This window comes from Sinohyriopsis cumingii, chromosome 19 (assembly GCF_028554795.1).
Source record: "Sinohyriopsis cumingii isolate HCF-2022 chromosome 19, ASM2855479v2, whole genome shotgun sequence".
Lineage (NCBI taxonomy): Eukaryota > Metazoa > Mollusca > Bivalvia > Unionida > Unionidae > Sinohyriopsis > Sinohyriopsis cumingii.
The window spans coordinates 34158903-34179312 of record NC_142979.1 but is presented as its reverse complement, the minus strand read 5'-3'; the positions used below and the strand labels follow the sequence as shown (position 1 = coordinate 34179312).

Genomic DNA, 20410 nt, shown 5'->3' with positions numbered 1-20410 from the left:
TAATGCAAATCATTTGACAACTTGAAATTGTGTCCCATAAAATTACATATTTACTCTCATATCATGAAATTATATTTGCAGTCATTGTGTTATGATTTTAAGTTATACTCACCCAATTTGAAAGGCAATACCATCTCTTATTTCACCACTAACAATATGCTGAGGGTCATTTACTGGCTCTGGCTTGCTAGTACTCTGCAACATCACAATGTCTGGCTTTTCCTGCTCTTTGTTACTGCTCTCTGGCGACATTGCTACACTGCATGATATTGTTCCCAAACTGACATTAACTGGGCTCTGTGTCATCTCATCTGGGCTTTCTTTCGTTGTACTATCAGCTTCAGCACTGGTTTTGATAGGAAATGCATTCTTTTTGTGAAGAAGGTGAGTGTCATTAGAGTCTAGTTCTCCTTTGCTTGCATTACCATCAAACAGGTCACTCATTCTATCAAAGATGTTTCCTTTGTCTGTTGGTGATGAAGGTCTTTCAGCTTGTTTCAAGTTATAGTAATCTGGTGCACATTTGTAATTCACTTGCTTACCAGGATGAATATCTTCAAAATGCTTGTTTATTCCTTCCTTGTACTTGCAAATAGCTTTATCACACAAAGAACAGGTGTACTGGATGTCATTTTTGTGATTGTTTTTTACATGTTCCAGGATGTCTTCTTCCTTCACAGTGGAGAAGCGACAATGGCTACAACAATATCGATTGCTGTTATCTTGGAATTCTCTTGGTACAACAACACTGATGATGACTGAATTCTGATCTTTCTGGTACTGATTGATATCAGGAATGAAGTGCTCACTGCCATCCAAGTGGGGACCATAGATCTCTTCTTTACTTTGCTCAATCTCTATAAAACAGCCTGTTTCATCAAATGTTTTTTCTATCAACGGTTCTTTGCCTGGATGCATCTGAGTAACATGAATAAATGCGGATCCCTTTGAATTGCAAAGTTGCCCACAGTGCAGGCATTTGAACGGAATATATTCAAAATGTGTTTCAACATGGCCTTTCATGTTTTCCTTGCTACGACTAGTAAAGCTGCACTTGTTGCATTTGAAAACTTTGGGCTGATGTAAACCCCTGTTGTCGCTCTTGGAAGGAATTTCATTAAAAGATTTAGTGAACCCATCTGTACTCTGTGAAGCAAGTATACCAGTACCAGGTCCTGAAGCATTCAAATTTAAATCACCATCTGCCCCAACTCTGCAGGCTTTTCCATCCAGAATGCTGCTTGTCTGTTTGGAAGCATCCATTTTCCAGCTAGATAAGGAATCATCAGTGCAAACTGGTAATATCCCAGCTTCAGTATCATTGCTGGTGTGGGTTTGAGACTGGGATCTCTTCCAAGGCCTTCTGCGTGAAACACCTCCTCTTGAAAATGATCCCCTTCCACGTCCACGTCCTCTTCCTCTTCCCCTACCTCTTCCTCTTCCTCGACCTCTTCCACGACCTCTAACTGCAACTTGTTTGGGTTTTTCAATTTCAGAATCTGTTGATGAATCACAAACAGCATACGTCTTTTTTTTGGATGAATTACCACTCTGAAGCTTAAGTTTCAAAGGAGGAACAGTCTTTTTAATCAACAGGTTCTCCTCATTTGATGCATCTTGAGAAGATCCTTCATCTTCTGGGTGTTTATTTTCTGATTCTAGATTCTCCATATTTACAGATTCCAGTTCTGGTTGTTCCACTTGTCTCTCCTGCACATCAACTGATACCTTTTGATCACAGGTTGATTCGTCTTGCAGCTTTGCTTTCTTCTGACTTGGTCCTGACATAAATGAATCGGTATCAGACGAACTCATCTCCTCTTCGTCAGTAAAATCAGAATCACTGAACCATTTCATTGACTGAGAATCAAGAGTGGTGTCATCTGACATATTTGCAGTTTTATACTGTGCAATCTTCAACTGTTTGATAAAATCAAAGAGAATGACGCTGCAAGGTTTGCATTCTTCTGTCAAACTGTCCAATGCAGGTCTTTCTGGACTTGCCACAGGAGTTTTGTAATTATCTGTGGAAACATCCATTTTTGAGATTTTCAATTTCATAGGTTCCACAGTACTGTGGAAAACAGGTTTCTTTTGTTCATCAGTAGATTCTTTGGAAATTTTCAACTTCATTGGTTCTAATGAACTTTGAAACACGTGCACTGTTGGGTCAACTAAAGTGTCTTCTATTTCATACTCTGATTTTGAAATTTCCACAATACTTTTTTCAGTACTGTTAGGTGAACAATTGTTCCCTATGTCCAATGACTCATGAGAAAACACTTTCTCATCCTTTGTAGCTTTTAATTTAGCCCTATAGCCTCTCTGTGACTGAGCCTGGTTCAGTAAGTAGGCATTCTCCTCTTTGCTTTGCTTCAGTGCAATATTATCCAATGGGGATCGAGAAATCTTTTGCCTTAATTCAAATTTTCTAATTGGTGAGCGAATGCGCCTCTGCCTTGGTCTTCTTTTCTTTGGTAATGCTTCTGCAGGGGGTGATTTTGCACAAGTGTCTTCTCGAATTTTATTCTGGAGTATATCGTCAACAGAAGATGAATTCTGAGGCTTCACTGACATACCTGGAGTGATCGTGGTTGAAGTGTCTGATAACTTGTCCTGTTCCTGTGCAAGACTTCCATCAAGGTCCAAGGAATCTTTTTTTATCTCTATTGAAGTATCATAAGAAATCTCTTGCATTTTCAAATCTGATTTAATATTTAATTCAAAAGCAGCTCGAGGCTCTTTAACAATGGAGGAAAGAAGCGAGTCATTTGAATCTGGTAATGAAGCTTTTCCTTCCTCAACTGCGATCTTCTCTTCAAAACATTCACTGACCGCTCTTTCAACAAACAAGTCTGTCTTTGATGATTGCTGGTTAGTGCAAGCTACTGAAGCTTCAGGTTCTTTAATCATTTCACTGTCATTATTTTGTCCATCAACAGGTGCCACCACTTTCTCCTTTGAAGCCTTTTCATAAGTTATATCTGAATTCACATCAGTGGAAATATTCGGTAAATCATCCATGTCCCATGAGAAAGTGTTACTATCATCTGTTCTGTTGATTCTGTTGTTATGATCATCAATTAAATCAGTTCCTGTGATAGCCAACTCATCTACATGTAAATCTTTAGGAATTCTTTCAAGCACAGGCATGTCCACGCTAACTTCAGAGTCATATGCAACACTTTCATTTGTAAGAATTTTTGCCTCATCTGCAATTTTGGACTCAAGTTCATCATCAGTCACTACTGTTTCTGTTTGCTCATTAATATCCATTTCCTGTTCACTCTGGAGATTTTCAGCATCTGTATTTTCATTGCTAGAATTGCCAAGAGCATTATCAGATGACAGGATATTATTTTCAGTTGCCTTACTGACAAAAAATTCCTTGTCACAAATGTCCAATAATGGAAACTTTCCTTTGGGATGTGAGTCTACTGATGAGGCTCCTTTTTCATTTACTAATTCAGTATTTGAATGCGAACATGCTTTGATCTTGGCTGATTCTGTCCCATCTGTGTTCTCAGCAATTGAGGAGTCGCATTTTGCATAGGAGTGATCTACACTTTTGTTAAGTTCATCTTCTGAATTTTCTCCTTCTACTAGATTCGCTTCTCTTAGAAAATTCTCCTCTACTGACAACTCCACTGAATGGACAGTGGTACGGGTTTCATTTGGCTTTGTTTCTGATTTATTCTTTAATCTGGTGTCAACTTTCTTCAGTATACGATGTCTTCTACGTTTTCTGGTTCTTGTCAGCAGAAATGGTGATTGCTTAAATTTTTGCTTTTTCAGATCTGAGTAACCTTTACCCTTTTTACTGAAATAATTGTTGTTCTTGTTTAAACTCTCCTTATTATTATTTTGCAATGTTTCATTGTCAAATACATCATCTTTAGTACTTGTTTCATTTTCATTTTCAGTATTCTTTTTTCTTCTCTTCCTTTTGTGACCTTCAATCAGGTCAAACTCCTCACTCAATGTTCTCTTTCGACGTGGGAACTTTATGTTGATATCTCTTTGCTGTGTTCTAGTTCTTGGTTTCTGACTCCTGGTGAACTTTTTCATTCCAATTTCAATTCCATGTCTATGATATCGCTTTATTTTTCTGGCAGACATCCTACCATCGGCCTGCTTTGAAAGAGAAGATACTGCACTAAAATCTGAATAAACAGAATCTTCATCACTTACATGTTCCTTGTCTTTAACAGCATTTGAGTTGGTTACATGTTCCTTGTCTTTAACAGCATTTGAGTTTGGCTCAATAGATTTTTTCTTCTTTGGTCCTCTCTTTTTAATCTGCATACCAGTAAGGTTACCGTGCATGTCAATATTTTCTGATTTCCTTTCCTTTTTTAGCTTCCTTCTTGCAAGCATTTTTTTATGCAGCTTTTTTTTGATTGTGGTAAAACTACTTTTGGTACCTGATGGGTCAGGCTTATGTTTTTCAGAGGATTTCTTAGGTTCAGTTACAGTTTCTTTTGACCTATGTTCATCTTTGTTTTCAAGACCTCTTGCAGTTTCCATAATTACTGCAGTCACTGAACATGTATCTGAAGACTTGGAAAATTCTTCCAAACATCTGGATTTCAATGATGAGCTAAGCAGCACATGAGGCTCTTTAACAATCTTCTCAGACATAGAAAAAGAGGACAGCAATGGAGACTTCAACTTGGGGGTTTGGTTTTCTTTCAGGTCAGTCATTCCCTCTTTTAAGTTAGTAGAGGCTGTCCCATTTTCTGATGATAGGTTTTGCAAAGATGGAAAGCTCTTTGACTTCTGACCAAGTTTCCTTTTCATGTTTATGTCTTTCATAAGCTGCTGAGATTCTGATCCAGTTAGGGATCTGGGTGGTCTTCCAGGTTTCCTTTTTACAGGTGAAATGCCTTCTCCAATTTTTGCTTTCTTTTTATCTGACATGACTTTAACCTTTCCCAATTTTGTGCCCGGTAGTTTCGTCCTTCTCATTACTGAAATTATAGTCTTCATATATTCATCACCCTTACTGATTTTGGGGCTTTCTTTTGGCTTCACTTCCTTCTTCTTAATCTGCACAATTACACTATTTCCTTCTTCAACCACAATGGTATCCTTCTCACAGCTTTCTTCAACAGCTCCATCTTTCACTTGACTTTCTGAACCAGTGCAATTTGAATCCTGTTTTTTGCTTGCACTTGACTTTCTTTTTATCAAATTTACTGCCTTAGACAAGAGGTTCTTCTTAAGGTTATTTTTTGGTTTCAATCCTAAGAAGACTTTATTTTTGCTTCCTGGTGGTCGACCTGGCTTTCTTTTGATAAGAACAGCAGGGTTTGCTGACTGGTCATATGACTGATTACAACCCAATTCTTTTCCTATGGTCTTGTTTTCACTATTCTGACTGGTATTTTCACTATTCATCTTGTGATTCAAATCTAGTTTTTCATCCTTTTTATTTTTGTTCTCTGTATCTCTTGCTTCACCAGCTGCATTGCTTTTTGTCTTGCGTTTTAATGGATCTACCAACTTTGATACTTTAGGAGACCCAAAATACACAGACGAGGACATAGAAATGTCCAGCTTAAGATTGGTTACTTTGTCTACTGACTTTGGTCTACCAGGCTTTCTCTTCATAACTACAACTGCAACATCAGGGCTGCTTTTCAGTATGGTAGGATCACTGTTCTTTAAATTCTTAGTATATTTTCTAACAGCTGGACTAGCTGACTGTGATCTTTGTTTTCTGGGTTTCTTGAAAGCATACACTACTGGTACCTTAACTACCTCCTCTTCTTCCCCTTTAGGTGTTCCAGGTCTTGATTTAGCTTTTTTTGCTGATTTCTTGACACTCTCATCCTCATCAGATTCTGGTGTCTGAGTTGACATTTCTTTTCTGACATCCAAAACTGCATCAACACGCGGAGAATTCTGCCTGCTTTTGGGGGCAGATCCAGTTTTAGGTGTTGGATCTCTGCCTCTTTCATTAAACCCATCATTTATGTGCCTCTTTTTTTCTGTGTTGTCCTTGTCGTCCTTTGACTTCCCCTTATCGACCCCTTTGTCTGAAGCTTCTTTTGAGTCTTTAGACTTGCTATATGCAGCAAGCTCCATACTCAGTTTTTCAGCATCAATACAAGATTTATTTGATCTTCCTTCAACAGATGATTCCCTGGAACCACTTCTAGAACGACTAAGCTTGGTTAAAGCTGGACTTAAACTGCCTTGTGCTATGCTCTCCTCATTAATATCAAGAGAACTATTCATCTTCCACTTGACTGGAGCACCAGTTTCATCTCTGCTCAGGTTATTGTAAAAGTTTACCAGTGTCTGGTGACCAGTCGATTCTTTTGCAAGCCCCCTTGTGATATGCTTTATAGCTGCCAATGGAGGATTCTGAAATTAAATTAAACACAAGTAATGGAAAGAAGACGCAAAACAGCATATTGTTATGATTTCCTGCTTCAGTCATTTCCTCTTCCCTATGTAATCCTCTTAGCCAACAATGACCACACTTTTAAGTAAATGGTCTAGGTCAGGGGTGGGCAAACTACGCATGTGGCCTGCCAAGGGTTTTCATGCGGCCTAGAAACAAGTCATCATTCGCACTGACTCTGTTTATCAAATAAATGTGCTTCTTTTGAAGTTTAAGTTTTCAAATATTGAAAACATTAACAACTGAAAATTAATTAGATGTTATTTAGAAAAACCTTTTGTTTTTGCTATTTCAAATATTAATTATTTTACTTAATGAACTATGTGGCCCGCGACAAGGTGTAAATTTGTGTATGCGGCACTTGCACTGGAAAATTTGCCCACCTCTGGTCTAGGTATACAAAAAGAGAACTCTAATTATGCAGGCAGCTTACTCATTTTAAAAATAAATTGTTCTTTTAAAACTTAACACTAGTTTTCTTTAACCAAAGTCTGTTCAATTCTGATTATTCAATGCTCTGCACCTTATATGTCACCAAGTAACTTCCAGATGAAAATTATCTATCGCTATGGACTTTTACAATGGTGGCCATGTACTAAACTTTAGTCACAATAAGAGTGTGTCAAGTGGAATTGTCACAATCGAGGGAAGTACAAATCTGTTTATCAATATGCATAGCTTTCATTGTGACATCACAGCATGCAACATTGAATCCAGATTGTACCGAATCACACTTTTAGTTTCATTTCATCCGAAAATGTATATGTACTTTTAACACTGATTTTGCCATATGCACCACTCTGGGCATCTAAATAAAAATGGATGTACACAAATTCAAATGAAGTAAATACTTGCCAGTTAATTACTGAAAGTCTGTGCTGAATGCCTACATGACCAGTGTGACTTGTACTATAGATTTTTCAAAAAGGTTAATTTAGATGTTTTTAAACAAACTACCTACTTGGGATTAATGTTTACTTCAACTGATTGGTCTAAATCTTGAAGAAAACACTTGACTTTCGGCCAAATAAACAGGAGTCCCTCAAGGGTCTGGTGATCTATTGTTCAAAAGAATATCGAGGAATTCAAGATATGACTATTTTTCTTTTAGGATTTTTATATTAGTCACTATTGGAGCTTGAGTTTGAACTCAAAGTTTATATCACCTTCCATCTTCGAGTAGTGACAAGGTTTGTATGATTGTACCTATGGTGGTCATATTGAATACCAGATCAGCACAATACGTTTATGATAATCTAAGATTTTGCTGTGAAAGCCCCATGCTGATTCAACTTTCCATTAAGGATGCGATTTTCTTTTTACCATACTGGATGTCAGATTGGTACCATTTTCGTTTAGGTCCAACTAGACAAAAGAAGTATTCAGGAGAAACTGCATGTCAATATGAAATTCTGTTCAGGAGCAGTATGAATAACAAGATGTTTATGACAGCTATTGTGATGACCATAATGAACATCAAAATCAGCACAGCAATCTTTTATGGACCATCTGGACATCATAAAAAGCTCTCAAGTGCAAACCCTATGCTGCAGTAACAAGATTTCTAGGAGGACAGCTCTGATGACCATGTGATAGGCACATACAGTCCATGGTCTGTAGATCACATCAACCCAGCAACCTGGTTTTGTCCAGTTACAAAGGACAATTTAAAAATCACTATTTAATCCATGCTTGGAGGAAGTTGTACATATCTGCCATTTAGGAATACCCAACAAAACTAGATGTCTTTTACGAACAACTAGACATAAGTGTCAAAACAAAACTATCCTTTATCTCTTTTTAGGAACAACTAGGCATCAGAAGTCTATCAGTGAAACCCCATTCTCGTATGAAGATCCATTCAGGAGTAACAAGGCTGTCAAAATGGCTGATGTGGCAGCCATACTGCACATCTGTTCATGACCACTGGTATCATCGGACTACTAGGTGTCATGAGAAATCTTCTGATGAAAACACCATATCAATATGATTTTCTCATGAGTAAAGTTAAGATTTTCAAGATGGATTTTATGGTGGCCATACTTGAAGCCAAATCAACATCAGTGATTCAAAACCAGCTAGACATGGCAAGAGGTCTTTTAGTGAAAACTATTTTGATATGACCATCCATTATGAGGGAGTAGAGATATCAAGAATTTCCAAATGGCCAGGATCTATACTGCTTGCAATTAGTCATGACTTGTAAGCGAGTATATATATTATCAGCAATGGGTATATCACAATGCGTCCTACTCACAAAGATTTGCTCAGCAATACCTTTAAATAGAGTCAGTAATGTTGGTTGGGGGGGGGGGATTAAAGTTACAAGAACATGAGTATGTAAACTCTTCTAAATAACGATGAACATGAAGACTGCTGGAAATTAAAATGCTGGAAGACAAAATTTAATAGCATTACTCCCACACACGATACTGTATTCCATTGAAGGTTGGATTAATTTAAATCCAAAAGCTAAATTAGCTTGAAATAAAAAAAACCATCTTAAACTCATACTGTCAAAATTGATGTCAGCAGGAGTCGTAATGCCAATAAATCAAGTCATAACACGAGGCATAGTTTTCATTTAGGTCAAACGACTTGTTGCAATAACTGTTTAACTGCAAACATATGTCCAGGTGGCAATCTGTCTGGGAAGAAAAATGATACATTTTAAAAATGGCTGCAGTTCTTTTGTTAGGTCAGATTTACACCACTATGATCACAAGAAATGTTTCAGTTGAGCATCGTATCAAAATAACCATCTATTCCAAAACAGAATAGCAATATTTTCAAGCTGGCCTCAGTTGCAACCATTTTGTTGGGTTAAAATGGCACCATTTCACTTAGAACCAAATAAGTAACAAACAAAGTCTTTTAGTGAAAACATCATGTCAATAATGATTAGTCCTTGAGTACTGGGAACAAAATTTTAAAGATGAACACTGAAGAAACCCCATGCATTCTTTCACAAAGAGTAGCATTAGCATGATTGTTAAAGGAGGTCACCATGGCAACTATGGGGGGCAGACTGTTACCATTTTCATTTGAGACAAATGTGGTATCATAACAAGTCTTTCAATGAAAGCCTATTTATTAATATGATTACTCACCATTTCGGACAACTACAGTAACAAGGTTTTCAAGACTGCCACCATGGCAGTCATAGTGGATGTGACATCCACTATGATTGGCACAATTTTCATTGAAACTGTTACTGTTGCTCTCTTTGGATTCTCATGACTAGAATGATAATGGCAGGTCATTCTGAGACTGAGATGGACAAGAATATATACTTCTCTGAGCCACTGTAATTAATACAAGCTAATGAAAGACATTTCAATGAAAATGAAGAGGTGTAGTTCACTGCAAAGATTTAAAAAAATATTCCACAATCATTTTCAGTTTCTGTCACAACATCACAGACTGGGGCCAATGATGACATTAATTGTGATTATTAAGTTTCATAGTTAACAGTAAACAGATTCCAACAATTTTTCTGGTCCAAAATTTCCACATGAATCACTATTTTGCAAAGAATGGAGAATGTCTTCTTTGTGTCATTGGAATATGGGAATGACAAAAAAAAACAACCATGCTAAACTTGCACGAATGTTCAAACTTCATTTTCCCTGTGGCTAAGTTTTTAGGTCACTCCTGACCATAGTCAAATATTCCTCCAATACGAGTTCTTTCTGGGGAGATGTAATCCTGAGTTCATATTTATTCACCAGCGTTTCTTTCAGAATTGGTAGAAAGCTTATGTTTTTGAATTTTGACATAACTAAAACATCAATGGCCCTTCATTATTTCCCAAACTTTATCTTGGATCACACAATAAAAATTAAACAATAGAAAAATTCAGAATACCTACTCAAGTGCTCAAATAATTTTTGGGTTGATCTCTCATTATTTAACCTCAAATACAGGTTGGCCAAGTTTTAATAAATGACCTGAAAACCATTATTTAGCCCTTTATTACTTACAACAACCTCATCAAACATCTCATAATTGGCCTTAAAACTCTCTGGATTACAACTGTAAGGTAATTAGGTAACAGCTTATTATGTACAAATGTATCCCTCACAATCCGATTACTCAGCCACAAATCATTGCTACAGTATAAGATCTCTGGTCCTCAGTAGACTGGTTCCCACTGATTTCCATAAAAGACTCAGCCACTACTGTGCAGCCTTCTCCTAATGCAGGCAAATCAGGAACTTCTTCAGGTACTGAATAAAGACGCCAACTGGGGCTAAACAGGGTGGGGTGGGGGGGTTTGCATAAAACTAGCCCTTTATTTTGCTGGAAAGCAATGCTTATGTCACCCTCTTTCACCAACTATGAAGTGACATTATTTGAGAATGAACTCAAATTTGAGCAAGTTGAAGAGTCGCAGCATTTTCTGGGGTAAATGCCAGTAAATTAGGTCAAAGGTGATACCCGACATAGCAATTTTCAAATCTTGGGTATAATCTGCTATCACAACTCCTGTTTAACCTTAGCATCAGGGCCGTAGTGAAGTTGTAAGTGTAGACTTAATTAGGTGATTCTTTTCCAAACACAAATTAATAAGTAGAGTGCCATCACAGGATCTAAGGTATCTCCCCTTTGTGTAACAGACTCCTACGAAGGTACTAAATTTATAGTACAGAAACCACTAGTTTTCTTTCACTATATTTTTATAATGTTAATGAACTGTGACCTTTTCACCCAAGAATCTACAGGTTTCGTTATTACCCAGAAGGCAAATCCAACTGATCAAAGGAATTTACTCTTGAACAAAAGTTATTCAGGCACAATGACCCCTAATTTCTTGGAACCCAAATTTCTAATGGCATTTTCAGAAATTTGAATTTTTATATCCCAATCAAAAGATTTTGCATGCCAGAGCTTTTCCTTTATTCCACACATATCTGTAAGATGTGTTACAAAAATGGAACTGTGATATTACACTTTGTTCACAAGAAGCCATCTTAATAAAGTGCATTCAAACATTATAAGTACATGTCCATGCTGAACTCTGAGCCAAATGTCTTGTTTCAAGCCAGTACTGGGCAAATTTAGCAAAAATAAAGAACAGTGACTGTAGAAGGTAATAAAAGTGAATCCCCAAAGGTTAATGACCTTAATGAGAAGAAGTAATTTTAAAACCAATCTAACAGACTTGAAAATTTACACGTTTTTAACTGAAGAAGTAATTTTAAAACCATTCTAACAGACTTGAAAATTTAAACATTTTTAACTGAAGAAGCAATTTTGAAACCAATCTAACAGACTTGAAAATTTACACGTTTTTAACTGAAGAAGCAATTTTAAAACCCATCTAACAGACTTGAAAATTTACACGTTTATAACAAATTCTAAAACAAATTACCACCTATTTAAATCTTGACAAAATAGTATTTTTGCTGCCGCTATGTGATGCTAAGCTACCAATTTTACTAGTGTGTATAGCCCATACCAAACAGTGACCATTCATATACCTAAACCCGCTGACACTGTTAGCCCTAACATATCCATTTTCTTTAAATTACAAAAAAAAAAAAAAAAAAAAAGAATAAAAGAAAGAAAACAATAACAGTTGTAAATGCGGTGCTTACAGGGATGATAAGAGACTGAAAAACTGTACAACATTACTTGGTGACCCGGAATGCGATATATAATCAGAGAAAATCCATGTGCTTCAGCAAGTTGCATCAAAATGTATCACTATCTTAACTGTTAATTGTAAGCTCTTGTGCTCAGTACTACCATGTGAATTTATTACCCTATCCTCTGTATCCCAAATTACTGTACAGATTGGAATAAACCACGCACCCAAATTTTCACAATCTTAAGGCACATTCAAACATAATGGATTCACAGCTCAAGTCCATGCACATAACAAAAATGGAGACACCATAAAATGCTGAGCACCACTGAATGTTACTGTGCTTGGTTAGAACACGGTTCATACCCTGACAAAGATATGTTAATACAGCTTAGGTTACAGAGAGTTATATTATGTTGCAAAATTAGACAATAGGAGTGGTGTGGTTCAAAAGTTGTGTCAAATACATCAGATCCAGAATATATACACCAAAATAATTCACACGAAAATAAAATGAAAAAGGAAACATTGCTTAACCCTAATAATTTGGTTGTCTTAGTCACTGAGAGCAGAAATCAATTTTATGGGGAAATTAATATTAAAAGATGACAAACCATGATAGTTTTAGAACATGCAAATTAAACAGTCATCATAAAAAAGTATTATCCTATTTTTAACATACCAAACTGACTGACAGAACACGCAACAGTATGTGCTTCAATCCCAGGTCATCTATTAACAGTCTGAATTTGACGTTTTCTAAAACATCTATGCATTGCCTAGTCTGACGTTCCCTGATAACCAATTCAGGGCCTACGCTATACTCCAACATTTCATCTAACTGGCTTCTCTCTTGCATATGTAGGATGCCATCCAGGATAAAACGACTAATTTTATTAGTAATAGATCTGAATGCTTTTGAGTAACAATTCACTTCAACAAAAAGTCTGAGAAAAAATCACGAGTTTCAAGGTATTCTTACTTAACGTAACATTTCAACTGACTTTAGTAACAAATAAATAAGGCCTATCAGATATCTAAGTAACAAGCAGTCTGCATAGCACCATGATCTGTATCTTCTGCCTAAAATCTGCAAGAAAACAGCCATTAATTTGAATTTAAGAAATCGTTTTTTAATTAAATATATATATATATATATATATATATATATATATATATATATATATATATAAAACATTAATTTTTAAAATCCTTAATATTAAATAAATTGAAGTTATCTCCCTTGCAATATTTACAACTAAAACATGTTCAAGTTCTAACCACTGCTGAAAGAATTTTCATTGTTGTTTATCAGAAGATGTCCTCTTCATTTTCATTATATTTAGGTCTAGCATATGTGTCAATGTAAGGTGACTAAGGGACTGACAGAACTGTTATGTTGTACACTGCACAAAATTACTGGGCAAAAGACTTCAAAGGGTACAAACACTGGTCACTTTCTGCCCCACTGAAACTGGAACAGCTCAGATATACCATGTACCATGTACATACCATGTTAGACAACCTCACCAATTTTAAGAAAATAGTACAGCTCAACCCAGGGATTAAAATATCCATGCCTTGCAGCATGGGACAACCAAATCACTTTTGGGCAACATAATTTTAAAAAACTCACAGCTGAGCATGACTCTGTTTAGATGGCTATGTTTACTATGATGCAAAGCAATACCAAGAGCTTTAAAGAGGTCATTTTAGGCGTTATTCGAGCAAAATATTATTGTTTACAACAATCCCATTCTGATGTGTCAGAGTCAATTCTTCTGTGTATTATAAACAGAAACAATCCAAGAAAAAAAGTAAATGCTTTCTAAGCATAATAATCACACTTACTGTAATCACCTAGGATGGATAAATACCAAATACTAGGTTACTTGATGAAACTTTGACTCTGACACTACAAAACAAAAACCATTATCCTTTCTGAATATTTGTGACATATATTTGGATGGAATCTGAACATTCATAAATGTAAATAATGCTTTCAAATTATCCTATTCTTTCTGGTTTTGGTGTACCTTGTTATTTACAGATAACCCTCCATCCCATACCCATCCAAGTTGTTTTGAAAACATCTTAAACTTTGTCATCTACTTATCTAAATCTAATTAAGGACATATTAGTCGATCTGAGTAAATTTTCTTTTTTGTAAGACTTGCAATTAAATCAAAGCCATTTCCAATATTCGCCTCTGTCCTGGAATTGTTCACAAAGTTTAGTGCACTACAAAAACCTCATAAACCTGACTCCAATTTTCAAGACCCCATATTTTGACAATTTGCAATAATTTTAATCAGTAAACATATTTACCAGATATCAACATTTTTTAAATGCAGATGAAAATTATGAGAAAAAAGGTCGGTTTTGCTTGTACTAAAACAAACTGGTGATTAATATGATGTCTCTCACCTAACACGGTCACTAGGCAGACTATGTCAGGTAAGAAAATGTGCTATGTAAACTATCTTCACAATTTAATGTCATGTTGATTTTGCCTATTTTTCGAAAACCTGACAAAAATTCAAATGTAATAATAGCTAAAACCTGGGATACAGCAGAGATCTAAAATTAGCAGCTATCTATGCTTTATGAAAGTTGAAATCTGGAGAATTATATCCTGTTGCAACCGAGCATCTATATCAGCATCATGCTAACCCTTCCAAATGGATGTATGCGATAAGCAACCACCTCAGATCTAAATCGGAATGAATATATAGGAGGTCAAGTATAAAGAAATTCAATTAAACAGCTCCAGTACAGATGTCATTGGAATTTTTGTAGCATTTAAGAGATGAATCTAGTTCAGTTAAATGGTCATACAAACTCTGCAAAGTTGGGTGGCTGGATTTCTGGTGCTCTAGCACTAGGTTTGGGCATTAGGACTTATACGATCACATTTTGTTCTAAAAATCTCTATGAATTCTAAGAAAAATTTAAACAATCATCGGAAGCATGTATAAAAGGAAAAGCCTTTATATCCATTACCAAATGTCCCATCACTCAATTATGGTATGTACATGTACATGCTGACTATATGTAAATTGAAGACTATTTATTATAATCAGGCCTGGAAAAAAAAAAAAATAATCACACTGAATTCAGACCTGCCAATCCTAACAAGACCTCAGTAAGACAGGCATTTTCTTTTCCATTAAATTGGAACATTTTTCAGTAAAGTGTAACAAAATATTATGTACTGATATTGTCAAGCTGTAAAACCATGTATTTCCAAGTCTAAAAGTGATTCAGGGCAGCGATGGTAAACACTGTGTTCAACTCAAAAGTTTGTTGAGTTTACTGTAACCTTAAGTACCTCCAGTACAGTTTCGCAAACTGCATTTCCAACTCTACAGATCTCAATGGCTTCTTAATATATCAACTCGACATAACCCATTGAAAAAAATCAATTAAATTTCATTGGTGCTATGGAAACAGCAACCATTTCTCCTGCCATGTGACATACTCAAATCAACACTTTATGTCCACTAAACTTAACTGCTGCCCATCATGCTTTCTTCTCCAACAATCTAAATATTCCCTTTAAATCTTCTTCACTACTAAAATGTTTTCAGAGCCTTATAGTGCGATTTGTCCAGACATGCCGCTTGTTAGATTCCATTTAAAAAATAAAAATAACAGCTCGATTATGCAAGACGTTTTACCTCACAAACGTGGCACTCTACAGTTTCGTCTGTTGCATAGGATTAGATATTTTAAAGAAAAAGAACTTCCCAGTTTTCTCACTGGTTATACTGGCTATTTAAAAAAGACCTTAGATATTGCTGAAAAAACTTTTATTCCCCTTTTGTTTGGTGTAAAATTGAGGGAGGTAATAAAGGTTACTGGGTTTGCAGCTTGGCCCTGAACGTTTCAAACAACTATTGCTCTGCATCCTGGATTTCAGAAGAAAATTGTAAAAAGAGAAGCTTATAACATTTTTTCATTTTACATTAAACTTTCAAAAACTGCTGTTGTCTATTCTGGCCAAAAATAGCTTAACTAATTCAGGCCAAATGTTTTAGCACATGGGAGCAGTCATTCTGGTTATCTGCATGCTATGAGCATGTACATTTTCCACAAGTAACATATCCAAAGAAACTTCAGTCCGCAGTACATAAAAGGTATAGAGGTATGCCAACATTCTTTCCATTGTGCATCTTGCAAATGTAAACAACTTCACCTTACATTTGTCACTCAGAAGTTCATATCTGTACAGCACCCCCAAAATATGCAATCTAATCTGGCAAAGTTAGTCTCATTCCCATACTAATTCCACTTAATCCATTATAAAATCCAGATCCAAATCAAACATGGACAAGACAGTATCTGGATTTTACCGCAAACAATCGTATTTCCATAATCGATACTTTAATTCCTTAAGTCTGTATATTAAGGGTCATTTCCATCAAACTTGAGGCAAAATTTAAAGGTTGGAAGGGTTGGCAGGTCTGTGAATTGCATGCATGTACATGAATCTTCAGTGCATGCTGCAGCTGATAGTTGTAGAGAATGGATATAAGGAAAATAATTTAAAAAATTAGAAACTCAGTGTATCCCCTAGCGGTGCAAGAGTGAGAGTCAAAAATATCCTTGGTGTCAAAACTGGGGGTCAGACTGAGTAAAAAACAAACCTTGGTATCAAAACTGGGGGTCAAATTATAAATTTGGGGGATTCTGAAGCGCAAATGAGGGTAAAGGGAAACACTGAAACTTTCATATTTTCATTCTGATAATGTTATGAAATCATTCTTGTCACAGCACATTAGTAAAGTACACCAACACTGTATGACATATTGTTACATCTTATTTGCCCAAGTCATAGGAAGTGAAAGTGTGCAAAACCACATTAAAGTCATCAAGTATGATGATATAAACCTAACAGATCAAAATTATGGATTCAAGATGGTAAAATGATCAGTCAAACAAATGCAAGATTGCCTCATTAATACCAACCATGCCCATTAATAATACTAGATCTTTATGATGAGCCAACATTTCATGTTTGATCCACACACAAATCTGGACCCATATCCAATCAGAAAGCCCCTACCACCTACCATACCTTAAGTGCAAATCTCCACAAACTTCAGTCAAAGGATATAACCAATAATTGAAATTTTAGTGTTTATTACATTTTTTTTTCTTTCAATCAAAGTAATTCTAAAATCATTAAGCTGCTTCCTCAACCCAAAATGCAAAACATTAACGATGTTTGCTTTTGGTCTGTAATATATAACTAATGTCATTGGGCAGAAACTATTTTTATCTTGTCATTCACACACACTGACTTTCAAACATGATATCTGCTTACCACACTAATATACCAAACATCAACATAGTTTGCTGAAGAAGTAAAGTTATTTTGCAGAAACCATTCTCAATCTTTCAGTCAGTGATCCTGACCTTTATTTTTTGACACCAAAATCTTTAGGGCTCTTCCTTTACTCCAACTGCAACCAAGTTTCAAAGTTTTGTACACACAGCTTAAGATTAGACAACCATGTTTTGTGCAGAAATAAATTTGCTAACACTGAACATTAGACCATAATACGACTTGCTTAAAGCATTATGTAAAATGTGCAATTAGTTCTGAACCGGACAGAACAGTAGCCATTTATTACAATCTTATCTTGAGGTCTAATAATTAATTTGAAAATAAAGTAATGAAGACACATTTCTTTTTAAACTTTTATTGATCTATCGCGTTGTCTTTGGCAAATGGAAGATTTTAGTGTAGCATGGCTCAAATCAGGCAATACTAGAAGTTATATTTAAACAAGACTGAATAGCATGGAAACAAAAGTAAGAAAAATGGGCAGATGAGAGAAGAAATAGATAAGAACATTACAAATAATGAAACTGAAGCATTGTGGATAGCAAAAGACACATGTCCGAAAGTATTCCATGCAATAATATAAATAATAAGTGTACTAAATTTCAAACATATAAAAGGTCTGAGAGTTTTGCCTCAGAAATGACAATATGGATAATGGATGGACATGCAAATGGAAAAAATCATAAAGAAATACTACAACTGTAAATACCAAAACACATTTTAATGTCTTCTTAAACATGTGCACCAAGTTTCATAAAGGTAACTTAATTAGTTTTTTAAATATGCTTCTGAAACGAAAATGTCAGGCACAGGCAAACAGATAGACGTAACCCACTTATTTATTCTCCTTGAAATTTGTTGAGCATGGGGAAAAAATCAACATGTAAACACGCTGCAGCCCTTTCCCAGCATTGAGTTTTTGTGCTGTGTCCTCAATTAAATTTCAAAGTCTTGATATCTATTATCCATGTCATTTCATGGTTTTTTTTATATACATTATGTGCTTTCGCCCAAATTCTTTTTTAAAAAGAGAATTTTGAAAAATGAACTTGGAACAAAGTTTTATTATGATTGGCTTTGATGTGTTGTTGCAAAATTTCCCCAAATTTAGGTTTCAGGATTCTATCTCTTCAGGCTCCTCCTGCACAGTTCCTTGCAGTTCTTACTTGTCCTGAAATCTGGCATGACCTTTGCACACAAGGTCTATTAGTCAGTTTCAAACTTACTAATTAATTATTAGGTTTTTTGTCTTCTTTTCTTGGAATAAACTACAACTGACATAAACTGAACACTGGATTTAAAGTTGTCATCATATTTACATATTTATATTAATTCCTCCCTTCCTTATTAACTGTATTAAGACAATAAAGTATTTGGGATTATCTCAAAGTTATTGTTTCATAACCATATTCTTGTCTTATTTCAGTTAAAATTCCCACTTGCTTACAACAACAAAAAAAAGAGTTGAACATGTAATTACATAGCTTGTTTGCAAATTCTGCACCCATGACAACTCATAAAATCAATATTTACTTACTATTAGAGTGTTCCATACACTGAAAATTGTCATGCTTTTAGGTCGCCCAGTGCTACGTATACATGTATATACATGCATGTATAAGAAACCCCACGTATTGCAGTCTGTTCGGAAACTGGGTAAAGGAATAGCTGGGTACGCCCCGGATCAAGCATAGTGAAAAACTTGATACACCCCACGTATTGATTATCATAGTTCCACAACAAAGAGTTATCATTTACAACAATGCGCTCCAAGTTCGATAAAATTAATAAAACAACTTCCTAAATTATATCATACATTTGTCTTATAAATAGGAAAGTACAAAATGATGCTGTAGTTATTTTAAGAGCATATTTCACATAAACACATCACATTTGTTTCCTGCATGGCTGAACACGCGCAGGGCGCCTAGCCGAGTTTATCACATCGAAACGTCTAGGCTAAATTACGAAGCGGTGGATTCATTAATGTAAATTCTGATTGCACTGTTTTTTCCTTACCTGTCCCTCCATTATATTTTTTAGATCAAATACGCTATAACAACTTCGGTACGTTGTCAAGTTGTGCAACCATTGCTGACAGTTCGGATTCCTTCCCAGTGTATAATGGCGGTCACATTGACAGATTAGTAGCGGATATGACGTAGAATCTAGCGCGTGCTTTTGGTTCTCGTTCACTCAAAGAGGTTTTGGAAATAAAGCAAAGAGACTACCCGACCATAACAACAAAATACTTCAGCTCTATGATATCACTGTTTGAGTAAAATAAAATAATCCATGTAAAAGGCCCCGCTGCTGACCAAGCGATATAGGTATAAAATAAAGTAATATCACAATTCGCTAAGTGTTATCGGCAACAAAATGCAACAACTGTGAGCAGCATAGCTTGTCAAATTGTAACACGATACAAAGTGAACAATGCTATTTTTAGAGAACCACTAACAAGCACAAACAAATTTGGGTCATCGGCAAAGAATTAGCTTCTAAATACATTGATTTGATGGCAGACCATGTCGAATGCAAAACTACACGCAATACGTATACTCAGCTTACCTCTTCTTGTTAAATATCTGTTTGACATAAACATCTATCAAAGCCTGTGCGAGTTATTCTGTGATGTATACCGCCAGTCTTTCGTATCCAGGCCTATTAGATCGAGTTCAGGCGTGCGCTTGTCGGCTTGTCTGGTAGATATATTGCTATAAATTGTCATAATTTTGCATACGTACCTCCGTGAGGTTATCCTTTAACAGATACGCGGGCTGATCATTTATTTCTCCCAAGTCGCGTTTCGTGAACTTCCCTTAATCGGTTATTATAAATGTTTCTTTTCATCGCTCTTTTCAAACAACTCAGTTCATTTTCTTGTCATCTTCTCGAAAACATTGTCAGTTACCCCACTGGGTCGCAGAATAGTAATAATAGTAATAACGCCTGTTTCCAAATAATTTGTTCGAATTGTTTAAATTAGCGTAATTCTTTATTTTTTTTAAAAAAAAATCTAGTTAGACTTTGTGTATGACACACACAACTTTGA

The 20410-nt window shown here is 35.7% G+C and overlaps 1 protein-coding gene across 2 annotated transcripts in view; it reads right to left on the bottom strand.

Moving 5' to 3' along the window:
• LOC149775415 (uncharacterized) overlaps positions 1-20042 on the bottom strand; it is a 40975-nt gene extending 20933 nt beyond the window's left edge. The window contains exons 1-2 of one of the 2 annotated variants that reach the window (XM_089943663.1): positions 19927-20042; positions 113-6372 (exon numbers count right to left, since the gene is read on the bottom strand). In XM_089943663.1, coding sequence (XP_089799789.1) covers positions 113-6243 — 6131 coding nt within the window. In that variant the 5' untranslated portion in view covers positions 6244-6372; positions 19927-20042. Of the gene's footprint in view, positions 1-112; positions 6373-19374; positions 19732-19926 lie in introns of those variants that run through there. The other variant, XM_089943662.1, reaches the window with a different exon arrangement.
• Positions 20043-20410: the final 368 nt, after the last annotated feature.